The sequence below is a fragment of the Carcharodon carcharias genome, chromosome 20, assembly GCF_017639515.1.
Source record: "Carcharodon carcharias isolate sCarCar2 chromosome 20, sCarCar2.pri, whole genome shotgun sequence".
In the NCBI taxonomy this organism is placed as follows: Eukaryota; Metazoa; Chordata; class Chondrichthyes; order Lamniformes; family Lamnidae; genus Carcharodon; species Carcharodon carcharias.
Genome location: NC_054486.1, coordinates 60304988 through 60327276, shown reverse-complemented (window position 1 = coordinate 60327276; position 22289 = coordinate 60304988). Strand labels below are relative to the sequence as shown.

Genomic DNA, 22289 nt, shown 5'->3' with positions numbered 1-22289 from the left:
ATAACTTCCCTACTTTTCAATTCTATCCCTCTAGAAATAAAGCTTAGTGCTAGTTTTTTTTCTCTTTTTTTATGGCCTTGCTAACCTGTGGCACAACTTTCAGTGACTGGTGTATTTTTACTTTGAGATCCCTTTGTTCCCCTACCCCACCTAGACTTGCACCTTCCAAGTAATAAGTGACATCCCTATTCTTCCTGCCAAAAGGTACGACCTCCCACTTATCTGTGTTGAACTTCATTTGCCAATTATTTACTCATTCTGCAAGTTTATTAATGTCCTCCTGGAATTTGTTGCAGTCCTCCTAGGTATTGACTATCCACCACAGCAACCCCACCACCCCCACTAATTGGCCACTTAATGGCCTCAATAGACCCAAGGATGGGCTGGCCATCTGTCACCTCCACTGCCCCCTGTAAAATGGGAGACTGGTCAGGAGTGGGTGGGAAGGCAGTGGGTTGGCCACGCATTGCATTTTATGTGTGCCGCCCTCCCAAACTTCAGACACGCCATGGAGGTGGGTGGGATTTACATAAAATCCAGCCCTGTATTTTTGATTCCAAAGTCCAAGTCATTAATGTAAATTCTGAACAATTCTTGTGGAACACCACTCCCCATCTTCTGCCACTCCGAATAACTACCTTTACTCCCACTTTCTGCTTTCTATTTTGAAAGGAAATACAAATCCATTCTGTCACTTGTCCCCTGACTTCTCACCCTCTAACCTTATTCATTAGTCTATTAAGGGGCACCCTTAGGCCAAAGGCTTTTTGAAAACCCAGTTAAGTTACATCTACTGCATTACCATTGTCTACTTCCTCTGTTGTGGTCTTGTGGCTCAGTAGGCAGTGCCTCTGCCTCTGAGCCAGAAGCTCTGGGTTAAACTCCTGCTTCAGGACTTGATGGCTGTGGAACGAGCATTCATGACGCAACCTAACAGGTTGATAATAAGCTGCTAATCCTTTCAACATGCCCACAGCAGGCAGTAATAGTGGGAGAGATTCCTGGTCATCCATGCTTGATGCAGAGTGGTGCTCCTCAAGCAATAATTGCTTATTTATTTCTAACAGAGAGGAATGCCTAGGGCCCCTCACGGATTATGGACTCTCTGTTACCTCCTCAAAAAATTCAATCAAGTTGTCAAACAAGGTTTTCGCTTTTGAAATCCATGCTGACTATTCATTATTATATTTCTCATCTCTAGATATTCGTCTATTCTCTCCTTTAGTAGGGATTTCATTAGGTTTCCTACCATGGATGTTAAGCTGACTGGTCTATAATTTGCTGGACATGTTCTGTCTCCCTTCTTAAATAGAGGAATTACACTAGCTATCCTCCAGTCCCTCTAGCACTACACCTTTTTCCGATGAATTATTAAATATGAGTAGTAATGTCTCTGCTATCTCTTCCCTGGATTCTTTTAAAATACATGGAAGCAATCCATCCAGATCAGTAGCTTTATTTTCTTTTAATTTGTTTAGTTTGTTCAATACATCATTTTTATCATTTCAAATCATTTTGTTATTTCATGTCATGTCTACCTGTTCAATCGCCTGGTAAATACCGAAGCAAAATGATTATTTAATACTTCTGCCGTCTCCCTATTGTTACCTGTGTTATTATCCTTCCTATCACTCGATGGTCTTATTCCCACCACAGCCTTCCTTTTCTATTGATGTGCCTGTAAAATATTTTACTCTTTTCTTTTACACTCCTTGATTATTTAATTTCATAGTTTTTCTTTGCCTTCTTCATGTTTTTTTTAAACTTCTCTCCTAATTTCTTCGTATTCTCTTTTATCATGCACCTCCCTGCTGTCAACGTACTTAATGTATGACTCTTTCCTAATCCTCAATGTTTTTATTCATCCATGGCATCCCACTAGCATCTACTTTGCTCTTTCTTTTTAGTACTCTGTTGAACATCATTTTAACTGTTTCTCATTGTTGTTTGTTTATATTGTTGCCCATTTTATTTTCCCAAGTTTTATTCTCAGTCACTCAAAACCAACTTTTCTCCAATGTATTAACATGGTTTTCATCATACTTAGTTCTTCTCTATCATCATCTAAAAGTGTATTATATTATGGTCATTATTACCTAGATGTTCCCCTTCTTTTACTTGCCTCATCTGCTCTGATTCCATTATTACATCAAATAATAGATCAGCCCTTTTTGGGCTTCTTACATATTGGATTAGAGAGGAGCCCTGTACATATTGTAGGAACTCAACTTCTGTCCAAGAGGGTAGTTGAAATTCCTCACTATTATTATTCGATGTTTTCACTCAATTCCCTAATTAGTCTATATTTCTTCTTCCACCTCCCTTCTACTATTTGGTGGTATGTAGACTACACCTATTAGATTGATCCTTTATTACCTTTTTTTAGACTTCCATTCTATAAATCTATTTATTTCTTTGCCATCAATGTCCTCCCTTAATTTACTCTTTTCTAGGCTCTCTGCTGTGTTTTGTCTACATTTAGGCTGCTTACATTTCTTGTAGATCCCTCCCCCACACCCCCAACCGACAACCCACTGCCAACCCCAACTCCCATTTTTACTAGTTTAATGCCTTTTCCAATTTCCTATTTTACCCTTTTCATGAGAACATGTGTCCCATCTTGGTTCAGGTGGAGACCATCTCACTGGTACAGATCCTTTCCGTCGGAGAACTGGTGCCAGTGTAGCAGCAAAAGGAACCCTTCTTTCCCCTTTAACCATGTGTTAATTCTCCTGATCTGTCTGCACCTATGCCAGTTTGCACATGGCTATAGTCACTATCTGGACCTGCAATGATGTCCTGCAAGAAGATAAAGAAGGGACGTAGGTTGGAATAAAGGAGACAAGAGAAGATAAGTTCACCCGATTGCTAGTCTACCAGCCATCTGACATGAGCCCTTGAATTTGCAACATGCAGGTGACTCATGTTGAAATGCAAACACATTTAAGAGCAGCAGTACAATATTGCAGAAACACAGGTGATGATTTTAACCCTACCCACTCAGCAGAAACCAGAGAGGAGGGCAGTTAAAATGATCCAAGTTACTTACTGACACTGGGGCGGGATTTTCCATTAATAAGACTAAGTGCAGTGGTGGGCAGGTTTGGTGGTGCCCACCCCACTGGCTGGAATGGCAGGAACTCCTGCCTGATTCCGTGCTTGGAAGCTCATTAATTATGCAAGTATCAGGTCGAATCACCGGGAGCTGATTCGTCTGCCCGCCGTCAGCTGGCAGGGTCGAAGGTCCAGGCGCCACACTTAAACACCAGCCAAAACATCCACCTCACTCTCAGCCCGCCTGTGTTCAGCACATATGCAGAGATGTCTTCCAGCAACCAGAAGAAGGCGAACAGCCTCAAGAAGGCAGCAGCAACCTGCTTCACCCACCAGGCCCTCCAGACCTTGATTAGAGGAGTGCGGGCACACAGGCATGTCCTGTATCACAGGGATGGCTCCAGGAAGCACAGCAGCCTCACAACTCTGGCCTGGGAGGCGGTTGCAGAGCAAGTCAGTGCGCTGGTGACCACACCCGAAACACCATCCAGTGCAGAAAGAGGATGAATGATCTCATCCATTCCGCCAGTGTAAGTTATCCTTCAACTCCCTCCAATATCAAACTCCCATCATGGCATCATGCAGTCAAACGGCTACTCTCTTCAGGAACCTCACACAACCATTAGGGGGAGACACATGTCAACACTCATTCTCACACCGAGACTTTCACATCACCACCATCCCATCTATCATGTTGCTCACACTCCATCCTCTGCCACTTCTGGGGAGGACTCTCCATACAGGGGACCTGCATCTCACCCAACCTCTGCTCCATCCCTTCTCATCACATGCCTTTCATTCTTCTTCATACAGATCAAGCTGGCACACAACAGGCGCGAGAGAGTGCAGACTGGAGGAGGGACGGCCGACATCATTGCCGTCAGTGAGTTTGAGGAGGCTGCAGCCGAGCTGGCTGGGGAGGACAGGGATTGCTCCTGTGGAGAAGGGGAGATCGGCCTCTCCCAGCAACTTAGTACAGATCACAGCTCCATCACCTCATCAAATCCTAACAATCACAGTGTGTCACATGCAGTCTTATCTAGCTCAGTCTCATCAACTGAAACTGTATTTTCTATTTTCTATGCAGATCGAGGCCCACAAGCCAGTCGAGCACCAGTCCGAGCCCACAGACCACATCCAAAGTGGAAGCTCTGGAAGAACCATCACGCGCTCACACACACCCTCCACCAGCTCAGTGACACACACATCGATGGGGCACAGCTGTAGATTCGGGTCAGGCTCGCTTTCTGGGAAACACCTTACTGACCCATCCCCATATCAGTCGGAGGCAGGGACAGCACAAGTCTCCGGCACTTGGAGGGCAGCTGGAGACCAGCCACCCACTCAGTCCGAGTCAGATAGTGAGCCTCTGGAAGCAGCCACCAACTCAATGCTGGAGATACAACGAGAGGCGACGGAACATCAGGCAGAGATTTGGCAGTCAGTCAGAGACTAGAGCAAACGATGGAGGAGTCCGTCCGTGTTCTGTCTGATGTTGAGGCGCCGACATGCGAGCGCCTCGAGGTTACCACAAGAAAGCAACCACCATGGAGATCTTGGTCCAGCAGGTCTTGCTGGATTTGCGCTTGGCCCTGCACTCCATGGCCACACATCCTGGGTGGGCACCATCAAGATGTAGGCAACATGAGGATGAGGCACCTTGACCTCCCTCCAGGTGCACCATCTCCTGCAGGAGTCAGGGTGGGGCCCTTGGGCACCTACAGGGAGGATGAGCATCAGTTGGGCGCCCCTGGGGCCTCCTCTCAAGCCACTCACAGTCTTCTCTGCCTGTAACTCCAGCTGCTCAGTCCCCTGAACAGGTGACCTTTACCATGCTGGGGCCCTCCAGGCCTTGGGCCGCCAGAGGATGTCCACCAAGGACATCACTGACATCAGTCAGCAGGCTGCTCCCGCTTCTGCTGCAGATGTCGGAGCTGCACCCAGGCGTAGCACTGAACTTAGGAAAGTTAAAAAATGTTGATGTCACTTTTGGGTCATGGGCGTGCTATACACGTAAAGAAATTGCACTTTTGTAAATATATTTCATGGTTATGAGAATGTTTTGAGCAACTGAAGGTGTTGTGAATTTGTACATTGGAACCCTCTTATTGTCTCCCAATCAGTGATATGTTCCACTGTGAGATTCACATTCCTGTGATGTCAACCTCAGTTGAACTAGTCCCCTCACCCTTGTGATGTCAGGGAGATGTGTTTAAATCTTTATTTGAATTGTGTGAAGTAAGTGTTTCTAACCCTCCTGCCTCAAGGAACACTACTGAGTGAGGGCAGCTCATCAGCATTGATATTCCAGCGGCATTTGTGTCTCCTCAGTGGTAGCGGCAGAAGAAAAGACACACACGGGAGGAGGAGATCCCTGGGCATGTCCACATCTCAGTCACAGCAGTATTTACATCATTAGATGGCAGCGAAGGCTTCAAGTCTTCTCTCATATTGCTCTTGTTCCTAAGTGGGCTTTCAGTTCCCAGAGTGAGCTCAGTCACACGGCCCCACCGACCAAAGCAAAGATCATGGCCTGGCAATTCATGAGGTCAGAACGGGCAAGTGTGAATCCAGGACTCGTTCTTGCTGTAAGTGGGTGGTCGCCCCAGAGTTGAAAGTAAATCGCACTGAGGTCCAGGAGAGATGTGGCCATATTCCCTCACTTAACTTTATTCTTCCTGGAACCTGTCAGCAATTAACGTATCACGGGCATGTCTCCCATGTTTTCCTTTCTCATGCTGACCCTCAGTGGCCTCCTGAAGTTCCTGAGCCTCCGGATCTTCATCGTCCGATGAGCTCTCAACCTCCTCCAGTTCATTCTCTGGCAGGGGGTCGCCTCTTTGCATTGCCAGATTGTGAAGGGCACAACACACTGTGATGATGCTGGAAACCCTGTCGGGAGTTTATTAGAGTGAGCCACCTGAGCAGTCCAAGCATCTGAAGCACATCTTCAGAAGCCCTATAGTCTGCTCTATAAGGGAGCATTTGGAGCTGTGAGCAGCGTTGTACCTCTCCTAGGAACGACTCGAGGGCAACGCACTGATGTCATCAGCCAGTGTTTCAGTCGGTACCCCTTACCCCAAGCAGCTATCCCTGCAGATGTAATGGTCTCTCGAAAGTCTCAGGCTCCCGGGAGTGACTCAGGATGTAGGAGTCATGGCAACCCCCAGAGTACTGTGCACAAACGTGCAATATGTGCTTCCGGTGATCACACACCAGTTGTACATTGATGGGATGATGGCCCTTGCGGTTTATAAACGTTAGGGCCTGCTGCCATGGGGACTATACATCCATATGGGTGCAGTCCATTGTACCCTGTACTCTTGGGAAACCTGAGATGGCAGCGAAGCCAGTGAATCTCGTAGCCTGGCTATCTTCGTCCACAGCAAATCTGACATAATGATGGGCCTTCCTGTAAAGAGCATCTGTGACCTCTTTTATGCATCGATGTGTTGCGGACCGAGAGATCCTGCCCCCTGTTGACCCCTGGAAAGACCCAGGGGCAAAGAAATTGAGGGCTGCATTCACCTTCAAAGCCACTGGCAGGAGATACCCTCCAACTCCACTTGGCATCAGGTCTTCACAAAGAATGTGGCATATGTGATGTACCAGAGCTTGGGACAAGCTCAGATGTGCACGGCATTGCCTCTCACTCATTTGTAAATAGGAGACTCTTGGACAATAAACCCTAGGTCTAGTCATTTGCTTCTGTTGTCTGGGTCTCTCCCCCTGACTCTCCTATTCATGCTCTGCCTCTGACCATGTCCCTCCTGCTGGAGCTGCGCACAGCATCGCCTCTCCCTCCTTCGCCTCCTCCATTGCATTAGGACCCTGACAAAGGCAGCATTGAGCTCTGGATCCATATCTGCTTTTACCTTCTCTCTGAAAGGAAACATTGAAGACATTAATGATTCAAGTGGCAAGAAAGTGAAGCTCAGAAGATGACACATATGGGTACAGTAAGGGTCCATAGTTTTTCCTGCCCTTCTTACATGGTGGCTGATGCCGCCTTGTCCCTGAGACACTGGCACACACATCAAGGTGACCAAGATGGCATCGCAGATATGTAACATCTTGAGCCCTGCATGAGATTCTAAGGTTTAATTGAGATGAGTGACCCAACCTAGCTCTGTGCTCCAATCTCTGATGTGGCATATTAATGACCAATCAGTTGCTCATGGTCAATGTGTGGATGCCCTTTGGCCCATTAGAAGTGACAGGCCTTCACTGATGAAATGCCATATATGATACAGCTGTGTCTCCTTCACTATTGCCTGCATTCCCACATTCTACATCCCTATGTGTTACTCTTGAGATACAGCGACTGTGATATGAAGCCACTGAGTTCTGAGTAGCCCTTTAACAGTGCTAATGAAGCCATTGGCTTTCAGTGGCTTTCATCGCAAGGATCTCTTCCTCCTTTCTTTCTAAGCAGACTCCTGCTCACTCCTGCGGCAACATCAATTTAGAGGGCGACTCCAGAAAGGCCTCCTCGTTCGCACTTCCTCCCCCAGCCCTTCCACAGCCTTCCTTCCTCGTTGCCCACCTTGTGTTCGTTATCTTCACCCTCGGCTCACAGCTCACTCCCGGTTGAAGTGCTAGTTTCTGAAAGTGGAGTTCTGCCTGGCTACCATTGCACAGTGGTGTCCTTGTGGACAATGGTGTCAGCCACTGGGAGTAGAAAACCCCTGCACTCCCTTGGCCACAGCGCTGGTCACTGTCTGAAAATGGAGACCTGCATGATTACCACACACAGTGGTGGTATTCTTCAGGACACCGAGGACAAAGAACAGGAGCAGACCAACCCTATAGCCCCAGCAGAGTGGCATTCATCACAACAAGACCGGCGCAGCCCAATGGCAGGTAGGCTATGTATGTTACACTCACCTCAAAGTTACCAGCGAACTGAGGTCCGACTTGTGCACGCCTCCCCTTTTCAAACGGGTTTGAGGCCGATGTAATTTCCCGCTGGCGTGAGGCAAGATTGGAAAGCCTTTCAAGATTCCAGCGAGCAGCTGTTTTAATGAGTATTCATGAGATGTTAATGAATGCAAATGGCTTTTGCGCCACTTGTTGGTGAGGTAACTGACCTGCCAGAAACCCACCATCAGGAGAATTGCAAACTATTTTTACACCGGCCGATTTCCGACTTTTTGCCTGCCTCTTCTGCCTGCCACAAAGCCCATCACAAGCGGGATGGGAAAATTCCCCCCTGGAACCACCAGAAACTGCCCTCTCCTGATATTTATCTGCCCTTCTAAAGCCAAAACAACATTTTATTTAGATTTTGTTTTGGACTTGGATTCATTTTCACATTTCTGATAAGCTCTTTGATACATCACACTGCCTGCACTTGTTTTCATCCACCACCTTCGCTCTCTTGCACACAATTGTTGCTTCTTCCTCTCAGTGTGCTCAGTATGCTAAGCTGCCTGACACGTCTTCATAACATTTTCCTCAGCTACACACATTAACCCACACTCACTCTCCTTGCAGAATTAGCTGAACAACAGAAGATGTGAAACTACAAGAACTGCGGGAAGGTGCAGCCATGTTGCAAGCTCTCACACCGTCATCAATATTATTCACAAAGTCACAGATTTGGAAATGGTAAAGCTGGAGATGGTGAGGCTAGAGATTGCACATAACAGGGTGTTTTGCCATTTTCACTTCCTTCCCTGACTCTTTCTATTTAACTGTCTCATGTGCACAGACCCACACACACGTGTGCTGCCACTCACCTGCTACTGCAAGCCACCATATCCTACTTCTCATTGTTTCGTCTTCTGTTCAGGGTCTAGATGGAGTTTCTCTATGGTTTGCCTGTTGCCCTAAAAGTGCTACCTTACACTGTTATTCATAAAAACTATTCTTGTTTATTTACATTTGTTTATTTAGCTTTGTGTACATCTCAGTAATCAACACGAGGTTGTACTTCAGCTTCCCACCAGATCTCAGTTACTTAATCATGTGTCATTGCATCATAGTGACATCAGTAGTTACATCAGAATCAGGTGTTCCTGATGTTAACCCTTTACTCTACTCTTATTCTTCTTCTCTCCTTCTAATGACATAGGCCTTGCAGCCACACAGATGGAGAGGTGGGGAGCACCTTCCTGAAGATGCACGGTTATTCACTAAAGGGACCAACATTGAGATACACTGAGGGGATAGATGGTACACCAGTTGTCCAGTAATGAAATGAAATTCACTGCAGTTGATGAAAGCAGTGGATTTGACTGCAGCTGCCCACATGGCAATATGTCCGCGGTCAATGATTCCCTAGACCTAGGGGAAGCTTGAAATCAGAGCAAATCCCAAAATCCTATCCTGCTACTTCTGGTCATCCATGGGGAATGTAATGAATTTTTTTGCTTTTTCAACTATGACATTCATCACCTACTTAATGAAAGCATGAAATGCAGACTGACTGATGTTTGTTAGGCAAGGATATTAAGCGATAGGGAAGCAAGGTGGATAAAAGGAGTTAACATACAAATCAACCATCATATAATTGAATTGTGAAGCAGACTCAAAGGATTGAATGGTTTATGCTCCTGTTCCTAAGTTCCTATGTTCCTGATATTCCCTGTAGCCACCTGGGGAAATCCAGAGGCAAAGTTGTGGGTTGTAATAATTTTGACTGAAACAAGCAATGCATTGCCAGCTGTGAAAATAGGTTGTTGGTCTGTTTGCAGGAGTCAACTCTCTGTTAGGCACCCTAGAGAAGCACAGCCTCCTTATACACTGCTGCTTAGACAAGAATAGGCATGTCACTCTCAGCCTATGCACCTTGTTGGAGAGATAAGGTTCTCTGTGAACTTTCCTTGTCTTCAGTAGTCTCTCTCCAACAGCAACTCTTTATGGCCCCTCCACTGGTGCATCTCTTCCTCCAGGCAGAACAGAATAGCCGAAAGGATTTCAGTTTTCAGAAAAGTACCCCCCTTCAACTTCCCTGAAGGTTGCCCAGCCACTAACAGCACAAAAAGGGACAGTAATACTCCCCTCAAGAGCAACTGAGAAATATAAGCCTGCCAGATGTTTTTAGTGATGTATGTTACAGCAATTATATGCCCCTTTAAATATCACTGTAACTGGCTGTTTCCCACCCTGTGCCACCCATGATTAGTAGGCAGGCTTCAGAAACAGAGGTGGCAACAGTGATTTCCACCAAAATGGTGTCTGGGTCTGAAGCACTACATAGCACCTAATTTAAATATATGTATTCAGTCGTGCTTGTTTTTGACATGCCCACCTGAAAATCACAATGGGTGAACCTCCAAGATAAGTCAATGTTTAGTTTGTTCCAATTTTTCTCCTATCAACAGAAATAATATTTTGCAGGACACAGTTATGTAAGGTACGTCAGTTTGCAATCAATTTGGATTAACGTGACCATACCTTCTCTTTTTAAAGGGATTGTGCTGTATTTGATTCCTATGGGGTATCCAATTTTTTTTTTTAAAGTAGCAAATGGTCCTGTATTTTCTGCTTCCTAATGTCTGTTGCATTTCAGGACACTTGATTTTATCAAATGGCTATTGTTCCTGAAACAAAACTAAAGGTAAACCTGAGGTGATGTTATATTGTTATATTATTCTAAAATGATTTTGGAACTATATTGTCATGCATACGCATACATGTACATCTACAATGTCATATGACTCACGACGGTGCCACAGTGAGAGTGTACCAAGCCAACATTCATCATTCTGCCACACACTGGGAGAGATGTGAAAAATACACTTGATGTATCGGTGCTATCTGAAGCTGCATTTCAAACTTTGGGGAACTATAAGACATAACAGGTGGGTAAAAATTTTGTAAGGTACACAACCAAATCTTATTGCACTCACAATAACATACTTATAGTGCTCAAATTTACGTTAGGTGGCAGGAGCAGCAATTCCTCTGTGCAACCTGAATCAGTGCTAGGTGCAAAGCATTGCAAGATCATAACCACATGTGCAGTTAGTTAAATCTTTCCCCAGAAATGTTACAAAAACTTGCATATTATGATTGACAAAACCAATTCAAAGATTTGAAAAAGACTCTTCAGATCTGACAACAGTCAGGTAACTCAGGTTATATGTCAAAGGTGTGCAGCACATTTTTCGGCCATAGTGACATTACACAGCACCTTTGGACAAAAAGACACAAGAAGGCTGAACAATGTAAGTGTGCAAATTCAAGGGTGGAATTTTACTGCCTTGTTGTGGCGGGGGCAGCGTTGTAAAATGCAGCGAGCTATTTAAAAGTCCATTACTTTGGCGGGACTGGAAGATCCCACCAGCAAGAGGGGCTGTAAAATTCTGCCCCAATTGTTTTGGATTTTAATGTTAAGCAAAACACAGAAGCTGATCAAACACATGCAAGTGCAGGACTGTTTTCTTATCATACTGAGCACCACAGCCACGCTTTCAGATCTAGTGATTATAGTCTTAACTGATTGGAAAACTTTACCTTGAGTATTCTAAATTGCAAGTGCTAGACAGAATTTTGTTGATTTTTAATGGGCTCAAGGCATATTTTCTCTCTTAAGAGAAATGCACAGCACTGTTCAAGGAAGTGTTCAATGACCGTTGAATGAAACTGCGACTTTCTTTTTGTGATGTTTGTGTTTAACATTTATGCTTTTTTATAAAAGGACATTTTGGTTAAAAAGAAGTGTTATATAAAATATCTGACAGTAGGGTGTGCTAGGACCCAGATGTATTGCCCTCTGGTGGAGAATAAGGAATAAAGGAACCTTCTGTTTTCTACACAGGAACTGGGGTTCAAAAGCAGATAGGTGTGTGTGTGTGTATTCTTAATTGTTAAGAAGTAACAAAACACTTCATATGGCGATGAGAATGGGATCATTATTATTAGGGGATTTAGAGGCTTTTGATCCAGTTACTATGGGCTTTGTACTTTATGTCAAGCAAATGGAATAATTTTTTATTGTGAATGAGATTGAAGAGGAAAAGCAGGCCTCACTGTTTGTTACAGTCATCGGAATGAAAAAATTCACTTTACTGAGAAATCTCATTGCTCCTGACAAACCAGTAGATAAAAACTTTAAAGAGCTTGTGGACATTTTGAAAAATCACTTCAACCCCAGACCAGCAATTATTGCCGAGAGATTCAAGTTTCACCAAAGAGAGCAGCATGAGAGTGAGTCAGTTTCCCAGTTCATGGCTGAGCTGAGAAAATTAGAGGAACATTGTGATTTTAAAGGTTACCTGGAAGAAGCGTTGCATGATCACTTGATTTGTGGACTAAGAAATGAAAGAATTCAGCATAGATTGCTAGTGGAGCAAGGGTTGACATTGAAGAAAGCTTTCGAGAGTGCACAAAGCATAGAAATAGCAGAGAAACAAGCTGGCGATTTGAAAGCATATGCTAACAATGCTGAAGTTAAAATAGTAAAGTCAGGGTATACTCACATCCAAACATGTTACTCCTGTAATGGAATAGGGCATAATGCAGAAACCTGTAAGTGGACAACCACTGATTGTCGCTATTGTGGCAAAAAAGGACACATACATTGTGCATGTAGATCAAAGGCTGATCACAGTAAAGCAGTACCGCCAAGAAAAGGGCATCATGAGGAGCACACAGACAAGTCGCGCTTGAAAATAAACAGGTAGTTTATTACTTGGAAACAAAATACAAAAAGTAATGCAAGTCCGGGCAAGACAGAAAGTGAAACTAACAGCCACAATGCAGAAGAGCAATTGTATTGCATTCAGTCTGATCTGAAATTAGATGAAGGATTAAAAGTTGGCATCGCCTTAAATGGTAAAATGGTTGAAATGGAGGTTGACACTGGAGCATCTTTTTCTATTGCTTCAGAGAAAACATGGGAGAAAATTTTCAAGAAATGTCCATTGGAGAAAACCCTCCTCCAGCTCAGCACCTACACTGGAGAGCTTGTGAATATACTTGGAAAAATGTCCATTCAAGCTAAATATGGAGATCAAATAGCAAGGTTTCCATCATTTACAGGCAGGAACTGGCTAAAAGAAATTCGGCTGGACTGGAATAAAATAAATAAAGTGCATTGCAACCCCACGTTGCAGTCCTTGTTTGACAAGCATACTCATGTCTTCAAAGAAGGTTTTGGATTTATTAAAAACATTGAAGCTAAACTTGCTGTAAAGGCTTAAGCTCCTCCAAGGTTCTTCAAATCACCTTCAGCTCCCTACCAATGCGACAGAAAATTGAGCAGGAGCTAGAACGGCTTGAAAACTTTCAGATAATTGAGAAAGTTGATTATGCAGAGCAGGCAACTCCAATAGTCCCGGTAGTGAAGGATGACGGGTCTATCAGAACATGGGGTGACTATAAAATCAGCACTAATCCTTTCCTGGAAGTTCATCAGTACCCACTACCAAAATTGAGGACCTGCTCACAGCTCTGAATGGAGGTGAATTATTCACAAAGCTTAACCTATCACAGGCATTTTTGCAAATGCAGCTGTAAAGATTCCAGGAAGAATACAACATCAGCACACATGGAGGTCTATGTCAATACAAATGACAACCATTTGGAATCACATCATCACCAGCCTTATTCCAGCAGGCCATGGACTAAATACTGCAGGTCCTCCCTGGTGTAACCTGCTTCCAAAACTACATGCTCATCACTGGGAATCCCAACTCATACAGAGAACCTAGGCAGGGCCCTGCATAGACTGGAAAAATACAGCATCCATTGTAAGAAATCCAAATGCTCATTCCTGAAGCCCTCAGTGGAGTACCTGGGACATGTGATCAACAAAACTGGCCTCTCAACCTCACCCAGAAAGTTGGAGGCAGTGGTGAATGCACCAGAGCCCAAAAATGTTAAGGAGCTTTGTTCATTTTTGGTACTTGATTAATTACTACAGCAAGTTCATTTTCAGTTTGGCTACCAAAGCAGCACCACTGAATAATCTGCTGAAGAAGAATGCAAAATGGGATTGGCCACAAGCCTGTCATGAAAGTTTCACGGAACTCAAGCAAGAGCTCACTTCCGCTAAAGTGCTGGCACATTTCAATGAAAAGTTGCCTGTCAGCCTGGCTTGTGATGAATCTGGATATGGTGTTGGATCTGTCATCTCCCACACATTTCCTGATGGCAGTGAAATGCCCATTGCATACACCTCAATCACATTGTCCAAAGCAGAACAAAATTATGCCCAAACTGAGAAGGAAGCTCTTGGACTAATCTATGGAGTCGGGAAGTCCCACCAATATTTGTATGGGCATAAATTCACATTAATTACAGACCACAAGCCTTTGACCTGGTTGCTTAGCCCGAAGTCACAAACCTTGACACTTAACCACTGCACGTCTATAAAGGTGGGCACTGATCTTATCTGTTTACCAGTACAAAATTACATTTCGCTTTACTGAAAATCATGGAAATGCGGACGCACTTTACACATTACACGTTACAGCACAAGCCAAAGTGAAGTCACTGCTTTCAATGTGAACCAGATAGACATGTTACCTGTTAAAGCAGATCAAACTTGACTTGAAACGCAGAGGGACTCTGTGCTCTCCAAAGTTTACCTGTACACACAGAAGTGTTGGAGTGCAGTTCAAGAAGTGACTACTGAGCTTAAACCTTACTACATGCATAGATTGGAGCTGACTCTGCAAGATGGTTGTTTGTTATGGGGAATCAGAGTTGTTATTCCTCCAAAATTCCAAACACGTGTGTTAGAAGAATTTCACCTCAGTCACATGGGAATCATCAAAATGAAAGCATTAGCTCATCTACATGTATGGTGGCTACACCTGAATAAAGTCAGTGATTGCCTTCCATGCCAAGAAATGATGTCCTCTCCTGCACCTGCCCCATTACATCCGTGGGCTTGGCCTGACCACCCAGGCAGACTTCATCTGGACTTTGCTGGACCACTTCTCAGACATACGTTCCTGATTGTGGTGGATACTCACACAAAGTGGCCTCATGTTATTTCCATGAAGTCGACTACTTCAGCAAAGACCATTGATGCTCTCTGGAATGTGTTCATTACTTTTGGATTGCCAAAGCAGATTGTGTCTGACACACAGTTCATATCATGTGAATTTCAAACATTCCTGAAAAACAATGGGATCAAGCAGATTTTCATCTCACCTTACCACCCATCCTCAAATGGTGAAGCGGAATGCTTTGTCCAGACATTCAAAACAGCCATATTGAAGGGGAGCATGCAAACAGATTGGAAGTTGAAGCTGAAGAATTTTTTGATGACGTATTGTAACTCTCCACATTCAACAACAGGTGTATCTCCTGCCGAACTGATGTTTGAAAGACGACTGCGGACCAGAATGGATTTGCTGTGTCCGGATTTGAAAGGAAAGATTGTGATCAGAAAAGGTCACATGACACAAGTAAACCAGCTCGTGAGTTTAATCTGGATCAGTTTGTTTGGGTCCGAAATTAGTGTGGGACACCAAAGTGGCTCCTGGGAAGAATCATCAAGCATCGAGGACCACTGACCGATGATGATGAATCTTCCTGTGGAACCTGGAAGAGACAAACTGAACAGATTAGAGAAGCCAAATCAAAGGAACCAACTTGATTCAACTAACAAACTTGTAGCACCTGTAGCTGCAACTGTTGAACCTGACCAGAAATAAGTGGAACAGTAGAACTTTCCATTTCTAAGCAAATAAACTGAGGTACCTAAGCCAATGCTCCTCTCTAGACCAAAGTGAACCTGCAAACTGCCTGATCGATTTGTTCCTGGCTAAAGCGGGAGGAGATGTGATGTTTGTGTTTGACATTTATGTGTTTTTGTAAAAGGACATTTTAGTTAAAAAGAAATGTTATATAAAAAACCTGACAGTAGGGTGTGCTAAGTCCTGGATGTATTGCCCTCTGGTGTAGAATAAGGAATAAAGGAATCTTCTGTTTTTTACACAGGAAGCTGGGGTTCAGAAGCAGATAGCTGTGTGTGTATTCTTAATTATTAATAAGTGACAAAACATGTCACTTTAGCAATAAAGCAAACCCATCTCTCAGTAGAGTCAATCGAGAAAAGCAACTCAACAGTGACAGAAGTAGCACTGCATATTCATACCCTTCAAGATAATTTAGCAAAGAGGCTCAGTGAAAATTTGTCACACCAGACACAAAGGTCCTGTTGCAGTCTTTGAGAGTGGGCAAATTAAGAAAGAGGAATTATACAATGCAGCATCTCTGAATTATTTGGAGCACTGGAAGCCTGCTTTTGAGGGCACAGAAAAGCTTGAGTGGGCCCGGTTGAGTAAAATGCCAGTGTGGGATAATATACAAAGCAGCCTTGCCATATGTCCTAGAAAGACTCCCACCATAACTCTGATAGACAAGAGTTATCCTTTTGATGAATGGGCAAATGCAAAACCAATAATTTCACATCACATGGCTGACTGGAACACTCAAAAGCATCCGTTGGAATGTTTTCAAGAGGTGGACATTAAAGCAGCAGAATACTCAGGCGTGGCAAAAGCAGCTGAGTTCCTGTTTGCCAGGCACCACAGCCCAAGTTGAACATGTCTTTTGAGTAATGAATGTAGTTTGGTCACCTGAAAAATCATGTCTCAGTGTTTTCTTCATGAAGACTATTCTGTTTGTGTAAATGAATTTTGACCTGGACTGTGCTTTATTCCACAAGAAGCTGCTGGAAGACAAGTGGACCCTTAGAAAAATTGCTTCAAGTGAGAAATACAGTCCACAAGAAACATCACACTGTGAAGGACAGCAGGGTGAGGTCAGGGCAGGCAATTCTAAAGAGTAGTAAGAACTTAATTGTAAGTATATAGTTATATTTTTCTGACTTATCAATGTTATAATAATGCAGTATTTATTTTTAACAGGCGCTTAGTGAACTTGATCTTAATTTGTATATTTGTACGGTGCAGATCTGATTGATTGCCATTGAACTCGCTTGAATATGAGCAATTTTATGAGGTATCCCATATTCAGCATCAGAAAATATGGACACCCTACCTTGGATACATTGAGGCAAATTTTGCCTTTGTCGGCCCGGGAGCGGTCGCGAAACCAACTGCCGCCCACAACTGGGAACTGACCATGATTTCACGCTGGCTGGCCAATTAACGGGCAGCCAGCATGGAAGGCGCGCTCAGAGCCTCAGCGCTGCCGGGGTGGGGGGGGCGGGAGGAGGGCAAGTGCTGAAGAGTGCGCATGTGCGCGCCCTGAAAGCTCCCTGAAGGCACAGAGCTGCCTCAGGGAGCTGAAGATTTAGAACAGCACAAATAAAGATTCAAAAAATAAGGTGACCATGTCCCCTCATGTGACTCTGTCACATGAGCAGGGGCATGTTATAAATGAGATTTAAATATTTTCACTTTATTTTTGATTCCTGATGGAAACCTCATCCTGCCCATAATTTCATAAAAAATCCAAAGGTGCCCACCCAGCGTGAGAAAAATTCTGCCCATTTGCTTGCATTGCACCTATCCTCCAATCCTACACTTCCTCTTCCAGAACCAGCAGATAGGAAAGGAGAGCTATTGAAAAAGACCCATAACAGTTTCATCAACTAACATCTACAAATGGCATATGGGGTGCATTTTTAACAATGTTCACTGTTGTGAAACCCTAAAACACAAGCAGCTGCTTGAAGCAATCATTGGCTCCCATTCAAGGAAACAAACCAACGTGATTGAATCAGCCAATCGTCCAACATGTGGTTTGTAAACAACAGTGTTTGTCAGGTGCTGCGATAGTATTATGGAGAGAGGACTCACTAACAACTTTCTTGAGGGCTTATGGAGCCTGGTCCATACCCAGTACTCAGACCTCCAGCCTCACAATCATTTCTCAACCAGATTCTCACATGTTGAGCTGAATTATATGGGACCTGTAGGAGAGGGCTGGGAGGCTGTGGGGGGAGGAGCAAAAAATCAGGAATGGTGGGCGGAGTGCCCATCATCTTGCCACTACTATGGCATTCTACCAGTAGAGGGGAGGGTGGAGGATAGCCCTCACACCCAGAGGCCAATTGTGCTATGTAAGTAGCCAATAGGCACTGTCATTGGTACTTTAAGAGTGGTGGGTGGGCCCTCAGCCATACGGGAAGACTACCTGGTGAACCCTGGCAGCTTCCATGCATGTTCGGGTAGAGGCCTCCTAACCAGGCAACTGTGTCCCATGGAGGGGCCCCATGGCAACCTACCTCTATTCTTACGAACCACTGCCACCACCCCACCTCCTGGTCAGGACCTGCCTAACCGGCCCCAGCGACCCTGATCCACACACCTCATTCCGAGGGCTGTGTCCATTGGCTGGGTGCAGTGCCTGTAGTGGCCACGGCTCCTGGTAGCGCTGCTGGGACCAAAGATCTGCTGACCATCTGATTGGGCGGCAACTCTTAGAGGCAGTCTTTCATCCTTTAAAGACACAAGCACTCCAACAGCAGCTCAGTAGCTGCAAGATAGGCATAAAATCTGTCCAAGGGTCCCCCAAATGACTGAGGCAGGGCTGACCCTGGTTTTTCAGGTCACCCTGGCATTATCCAGCCCATTATGTGCAACAGGCGGACAACAGCCTTCAGGCCTTAAAATCTGTTGCACATCACCGCTATAGGCATCAACCATCACATTATTGGCCTTCATCATTTATAAACATTAAGGGCTAGAAATTGGCTAGTCCTGTTTTTGGCTGTGGGGGTCATGATTCGTTCTGCCCATGTGCATTCAGATCAAGTGGGCAACAAACAAACTTTGCATGCTCATCTCATCTGAACGATTGTGGCATTGGTCTGAGTGGACCCGACACTGGAGTCTGCTCCTGAGTGATGCCTGCAGCCCCTGTGCACAGCTGGAGAACCCAGGCCACTTGGTATAGCCAACCTGCTATTCTTAATGGCATCTTAAAGGGACATTGCACATAGATATTGCTGCAATGTAAATTACTTATAGTGAATACAAGGACATTGGGGATGCATAGGAATGGAGGTGGCGCTAGAACCATTAGTGGTGCAGGGGGAGAGGCGCCCGAGTTCACAGGGAACAAGGTGGGCCTCAAGGGCAACCCTTAGCAAGTGGGCCAGAAAAAGCTGGTCCTGGGGATCTGGCAGCAGTGCCACAAGAAGTCTAATGGCCTCACACAGGTGGTGGGCATCATGAATGCATCTTCACATGACATCTGCCCACCACATCACCAGCTTCTCAAACTGCTCAATGCACAACGCTCCCATCACTCACCCAGCAGCACTCCTGGCAATCTGGACTCACATCCAGATGTGCCACATTGCAGTTACCAATGCTGCCAGCCTCACGCCCATCTCCACCTGCTTCCACAAACCTCCTCCAGCTTTTCAGTTATGGAAGGCATAGCACCGAGACACAGCCACTGACATTCTGCTCTCTCTCTCTCTCACGCAGAGCAATAGAAGGGAGCAGAACAAAGCAACAAGGAAAAAAGACGCCCACATCACCTGAGCCCTACAAAGCAGTCGTTCCCCACATTGTGGTGCAGCTGCAACAAGACCTGTGGCAATCAACTGAGAACATTGAGGATGATGGTATCTTCCTGCCTAATGCCCCTTCTCAATTCCCACCTCTCCCTCATCCTGCTATCTGACACGATCAGCAAGCTACAGACGGTGTAACCGTGGACCTTTTGCTTCCCATTCCCACCACCTCCCTTACTCACACCACTCTTCTCCCTCTAATTTTCTGCTTTTAGATGCCCAAGAACTGCTGTCTGTCTAGTCACAGCAGCCCTGGGGAGTTGGGGGGGGGATGGTGGAGAGAGCAAGAGCACAGCACTGATGAAGAGGCCCCATCCCTTGATCTGACACTCACAGTGAGTCATCCAGGCACAAAAGGCCTGCAGCTATGCCAGTGGTGAAGGATTGTTCATTTGCCACCCATCAGAAGGTGAGGTGGCAGTCAAATTCTGCTGCAGAGGACTCAGATGAAGACCTTAATGAGGCAGCATACAAGAAAGTACTGAATGAACCTGTACACCGAATATATTTGCTGACCTGCCAGACAGCTGCCTGTCACTGTCCAGGAGCATGAGGAGTCCAGCTCCAACTTGGCAGAGGGTATGGTGCAGTGTCTGCCCTCTGCACAGTCTCAGCTCCACCTCCCTGTTGTGCCAACCCAGAGGCACTGCTACTGCTTCTCCTATTCTGTTGCAAATTTGGGTATACAAGTCATCTACTTCTCTGTCCCCCAGCATCCCCACATCTCCATTGTAAGAATGCAGCAACACTCTCTGGCAAATGCAGGCACTCACCAAAACAGCTCCAAAAACAACTCAGAGTACTTCTAGACACTTTACACTTGAACAAGTTCAAAACATTTAACACACCCTGCAATCAGGATGACCAGCCCTTTAATTAATGCCACTGCAGGGTCCACCTTGCAGCTTCATGCTTGCTTTTTCTCTTGAGTAAATAGTGCAGATGCCCTAATAACTGAAATGTTCCATTATACAAATGACTAGTTAAGGCCAGTAATTTGAATTCAGGGTTGAAATTTTGACAGATCTCCCAGCTTCTGGTTCAATTGTCTAACCAAGCTATTTTGCTAATAATGAGTCTATTGTTTCATTTATAGTCATTCAGTTAATTTACACTCATTCTCACCTGCTGTTAAAAAACATTGCCATAGAACATATGAATAGCAACTACAAAATAGACCAGCAGGTGGCTTCCTATTACTTGAATTATTATCTAAAGCCACTTCTCTTATTTTCTATTCGCAAGGAAAGTATTTCATATTTTTCTATGCCTTTTCCAGAATAGAAATTTGGTTCCAAAGAACATTTGACAGGTAGGGAGGTGAATTTGGGTTTCTTTGCAGTATCAATAGCCTCTGACTAAGCTGGTGGAAATTGGCAGGGAGCATGAATAAGTCATATTTCATTTCACTATAAATGAATGCATGCCGCCCTCTAGAAACCAATTGGACTATTCACATATCGTAAAGGAAAATGAGTACATACTCCTAACCAGAGAAGAAAATGGGAACAACAGCAGTAATTATTATCCACCAGTCACTTTGGCAACAAGCCCAATCTATCTGACATTGAGAGATTATGACCATGTAAAATAAACTAAACTAACTACTTTGATGTTAGTAACCTTTAATGCTCTATTTATCTGAGCATCTTTTAACTTGACAGGCAGCAGATGTAAAATTAGGAAAGAAATGCAGGAGGAATATCAATATCATTCTCCAGCATTGGCAAAACAAAATATTCCTGCTGAACCCAGACACTAATAACTGCCCGGACAAGCATATTATACACTACTCATTTGAAGAGTTGTATTATGGGATTTGTTTTTGAATATTCGCCCATATCCAAAAGCTAACAGGGATCTAATTTCAGCAAAATTGAATCCCATTTCTCTTATATCTTCTTTCTCACTTGCATTTCTCCAAGAATTTCTTCTGTTCTAAACGCTTAAGATTTCCTTTCCCCTATCTGAGATCTCTCTTCCGCACCATTTTGAGCTTTCTATCAGTCTTCCACTTCTTTTCACTTTAGCACCCTCACAGTTACCACCAGCACACAGAAATTTATTGGAAAATAAAACACAATATTCATTAAAAATGTGTTTATCAGAAGCAGAAATTATATTGTGATGCCATCCATCTCATTTTTCTACTTTTTCATTTATCATTAGCGTCTCAGAGATAATTACCCTGTCATCCCAGACATTTAAAGTCATTGAATACAGATGAGTGGAGGCTGATTATTGATCTCAGTTGTCTTTGGGGGTTGAAGGAGGATGTCCAGAGCTTCTCCTGAAATTAGCTTTAAGGCATTTTCTGGATTTTTTTGCCTCTCCCTAGAGATTGCATAACTTGGGAGCGAGTAGGGAGGTGAATGGAATGATGGCTCTACCATGTCCCATTGGGAGTCACTGATGGACCAGTTGGCTCTACTTTTTCTTATGTGGATATGTCACATTGGTAATGAGATTCTGTAATGCATAAACAGCAGCTGCAGGCTTCTGGAGTCTTAGCTCAGCCTCTTTCTCATTTTAGATCTGAGATCTTCCCCTGCAAACGTGAAAATAATGCAACATTTCAACGTAAAATTGCAGCAGTTCACTGTCCTACCATCTTTCCCTCCTTGTTAGCCTCAGTCTTCAAGTAAGATAGGAATGCCGTGGGGCTATTCTAAAATCCTAAGCGGTCAATGTCCTTCACTGGTGTCAAGAATATGATAATATTCCCATTCTCCCCCATACTCACTGTCACTTACAAGAGCAAGGCCAAGCAGGGATA

General features: G+C 44.4%; 1 protein-coding gene across 2 annotated transcripts in view; it reads right to left on the bottom strand.

The window, feature by feature from the left end:
* slc35f4 (solute carrier family 35 member F4) overlaps nt 1-22289 on the bottom strand; it is a 253416-nt gene that overhangs the window by 165793 nt on the left and 65334 nt on the right. Inside the window, exon 3 of one of the 2 annotated variants that reach the window (XM_041215000.1) lies at nt 19866-19878. The exons of the other annotated variant lie outside the window; for it this stretch is intronic. Coding sequence (XP_041070934.1) covers nt 19866-19878 — 13 coding nt within the window. The remainder of the gene's footprint in view (nt 1-19865; nt 19879-22289) is intronic. 2 annotated transcript variants of the gene reach the window in all.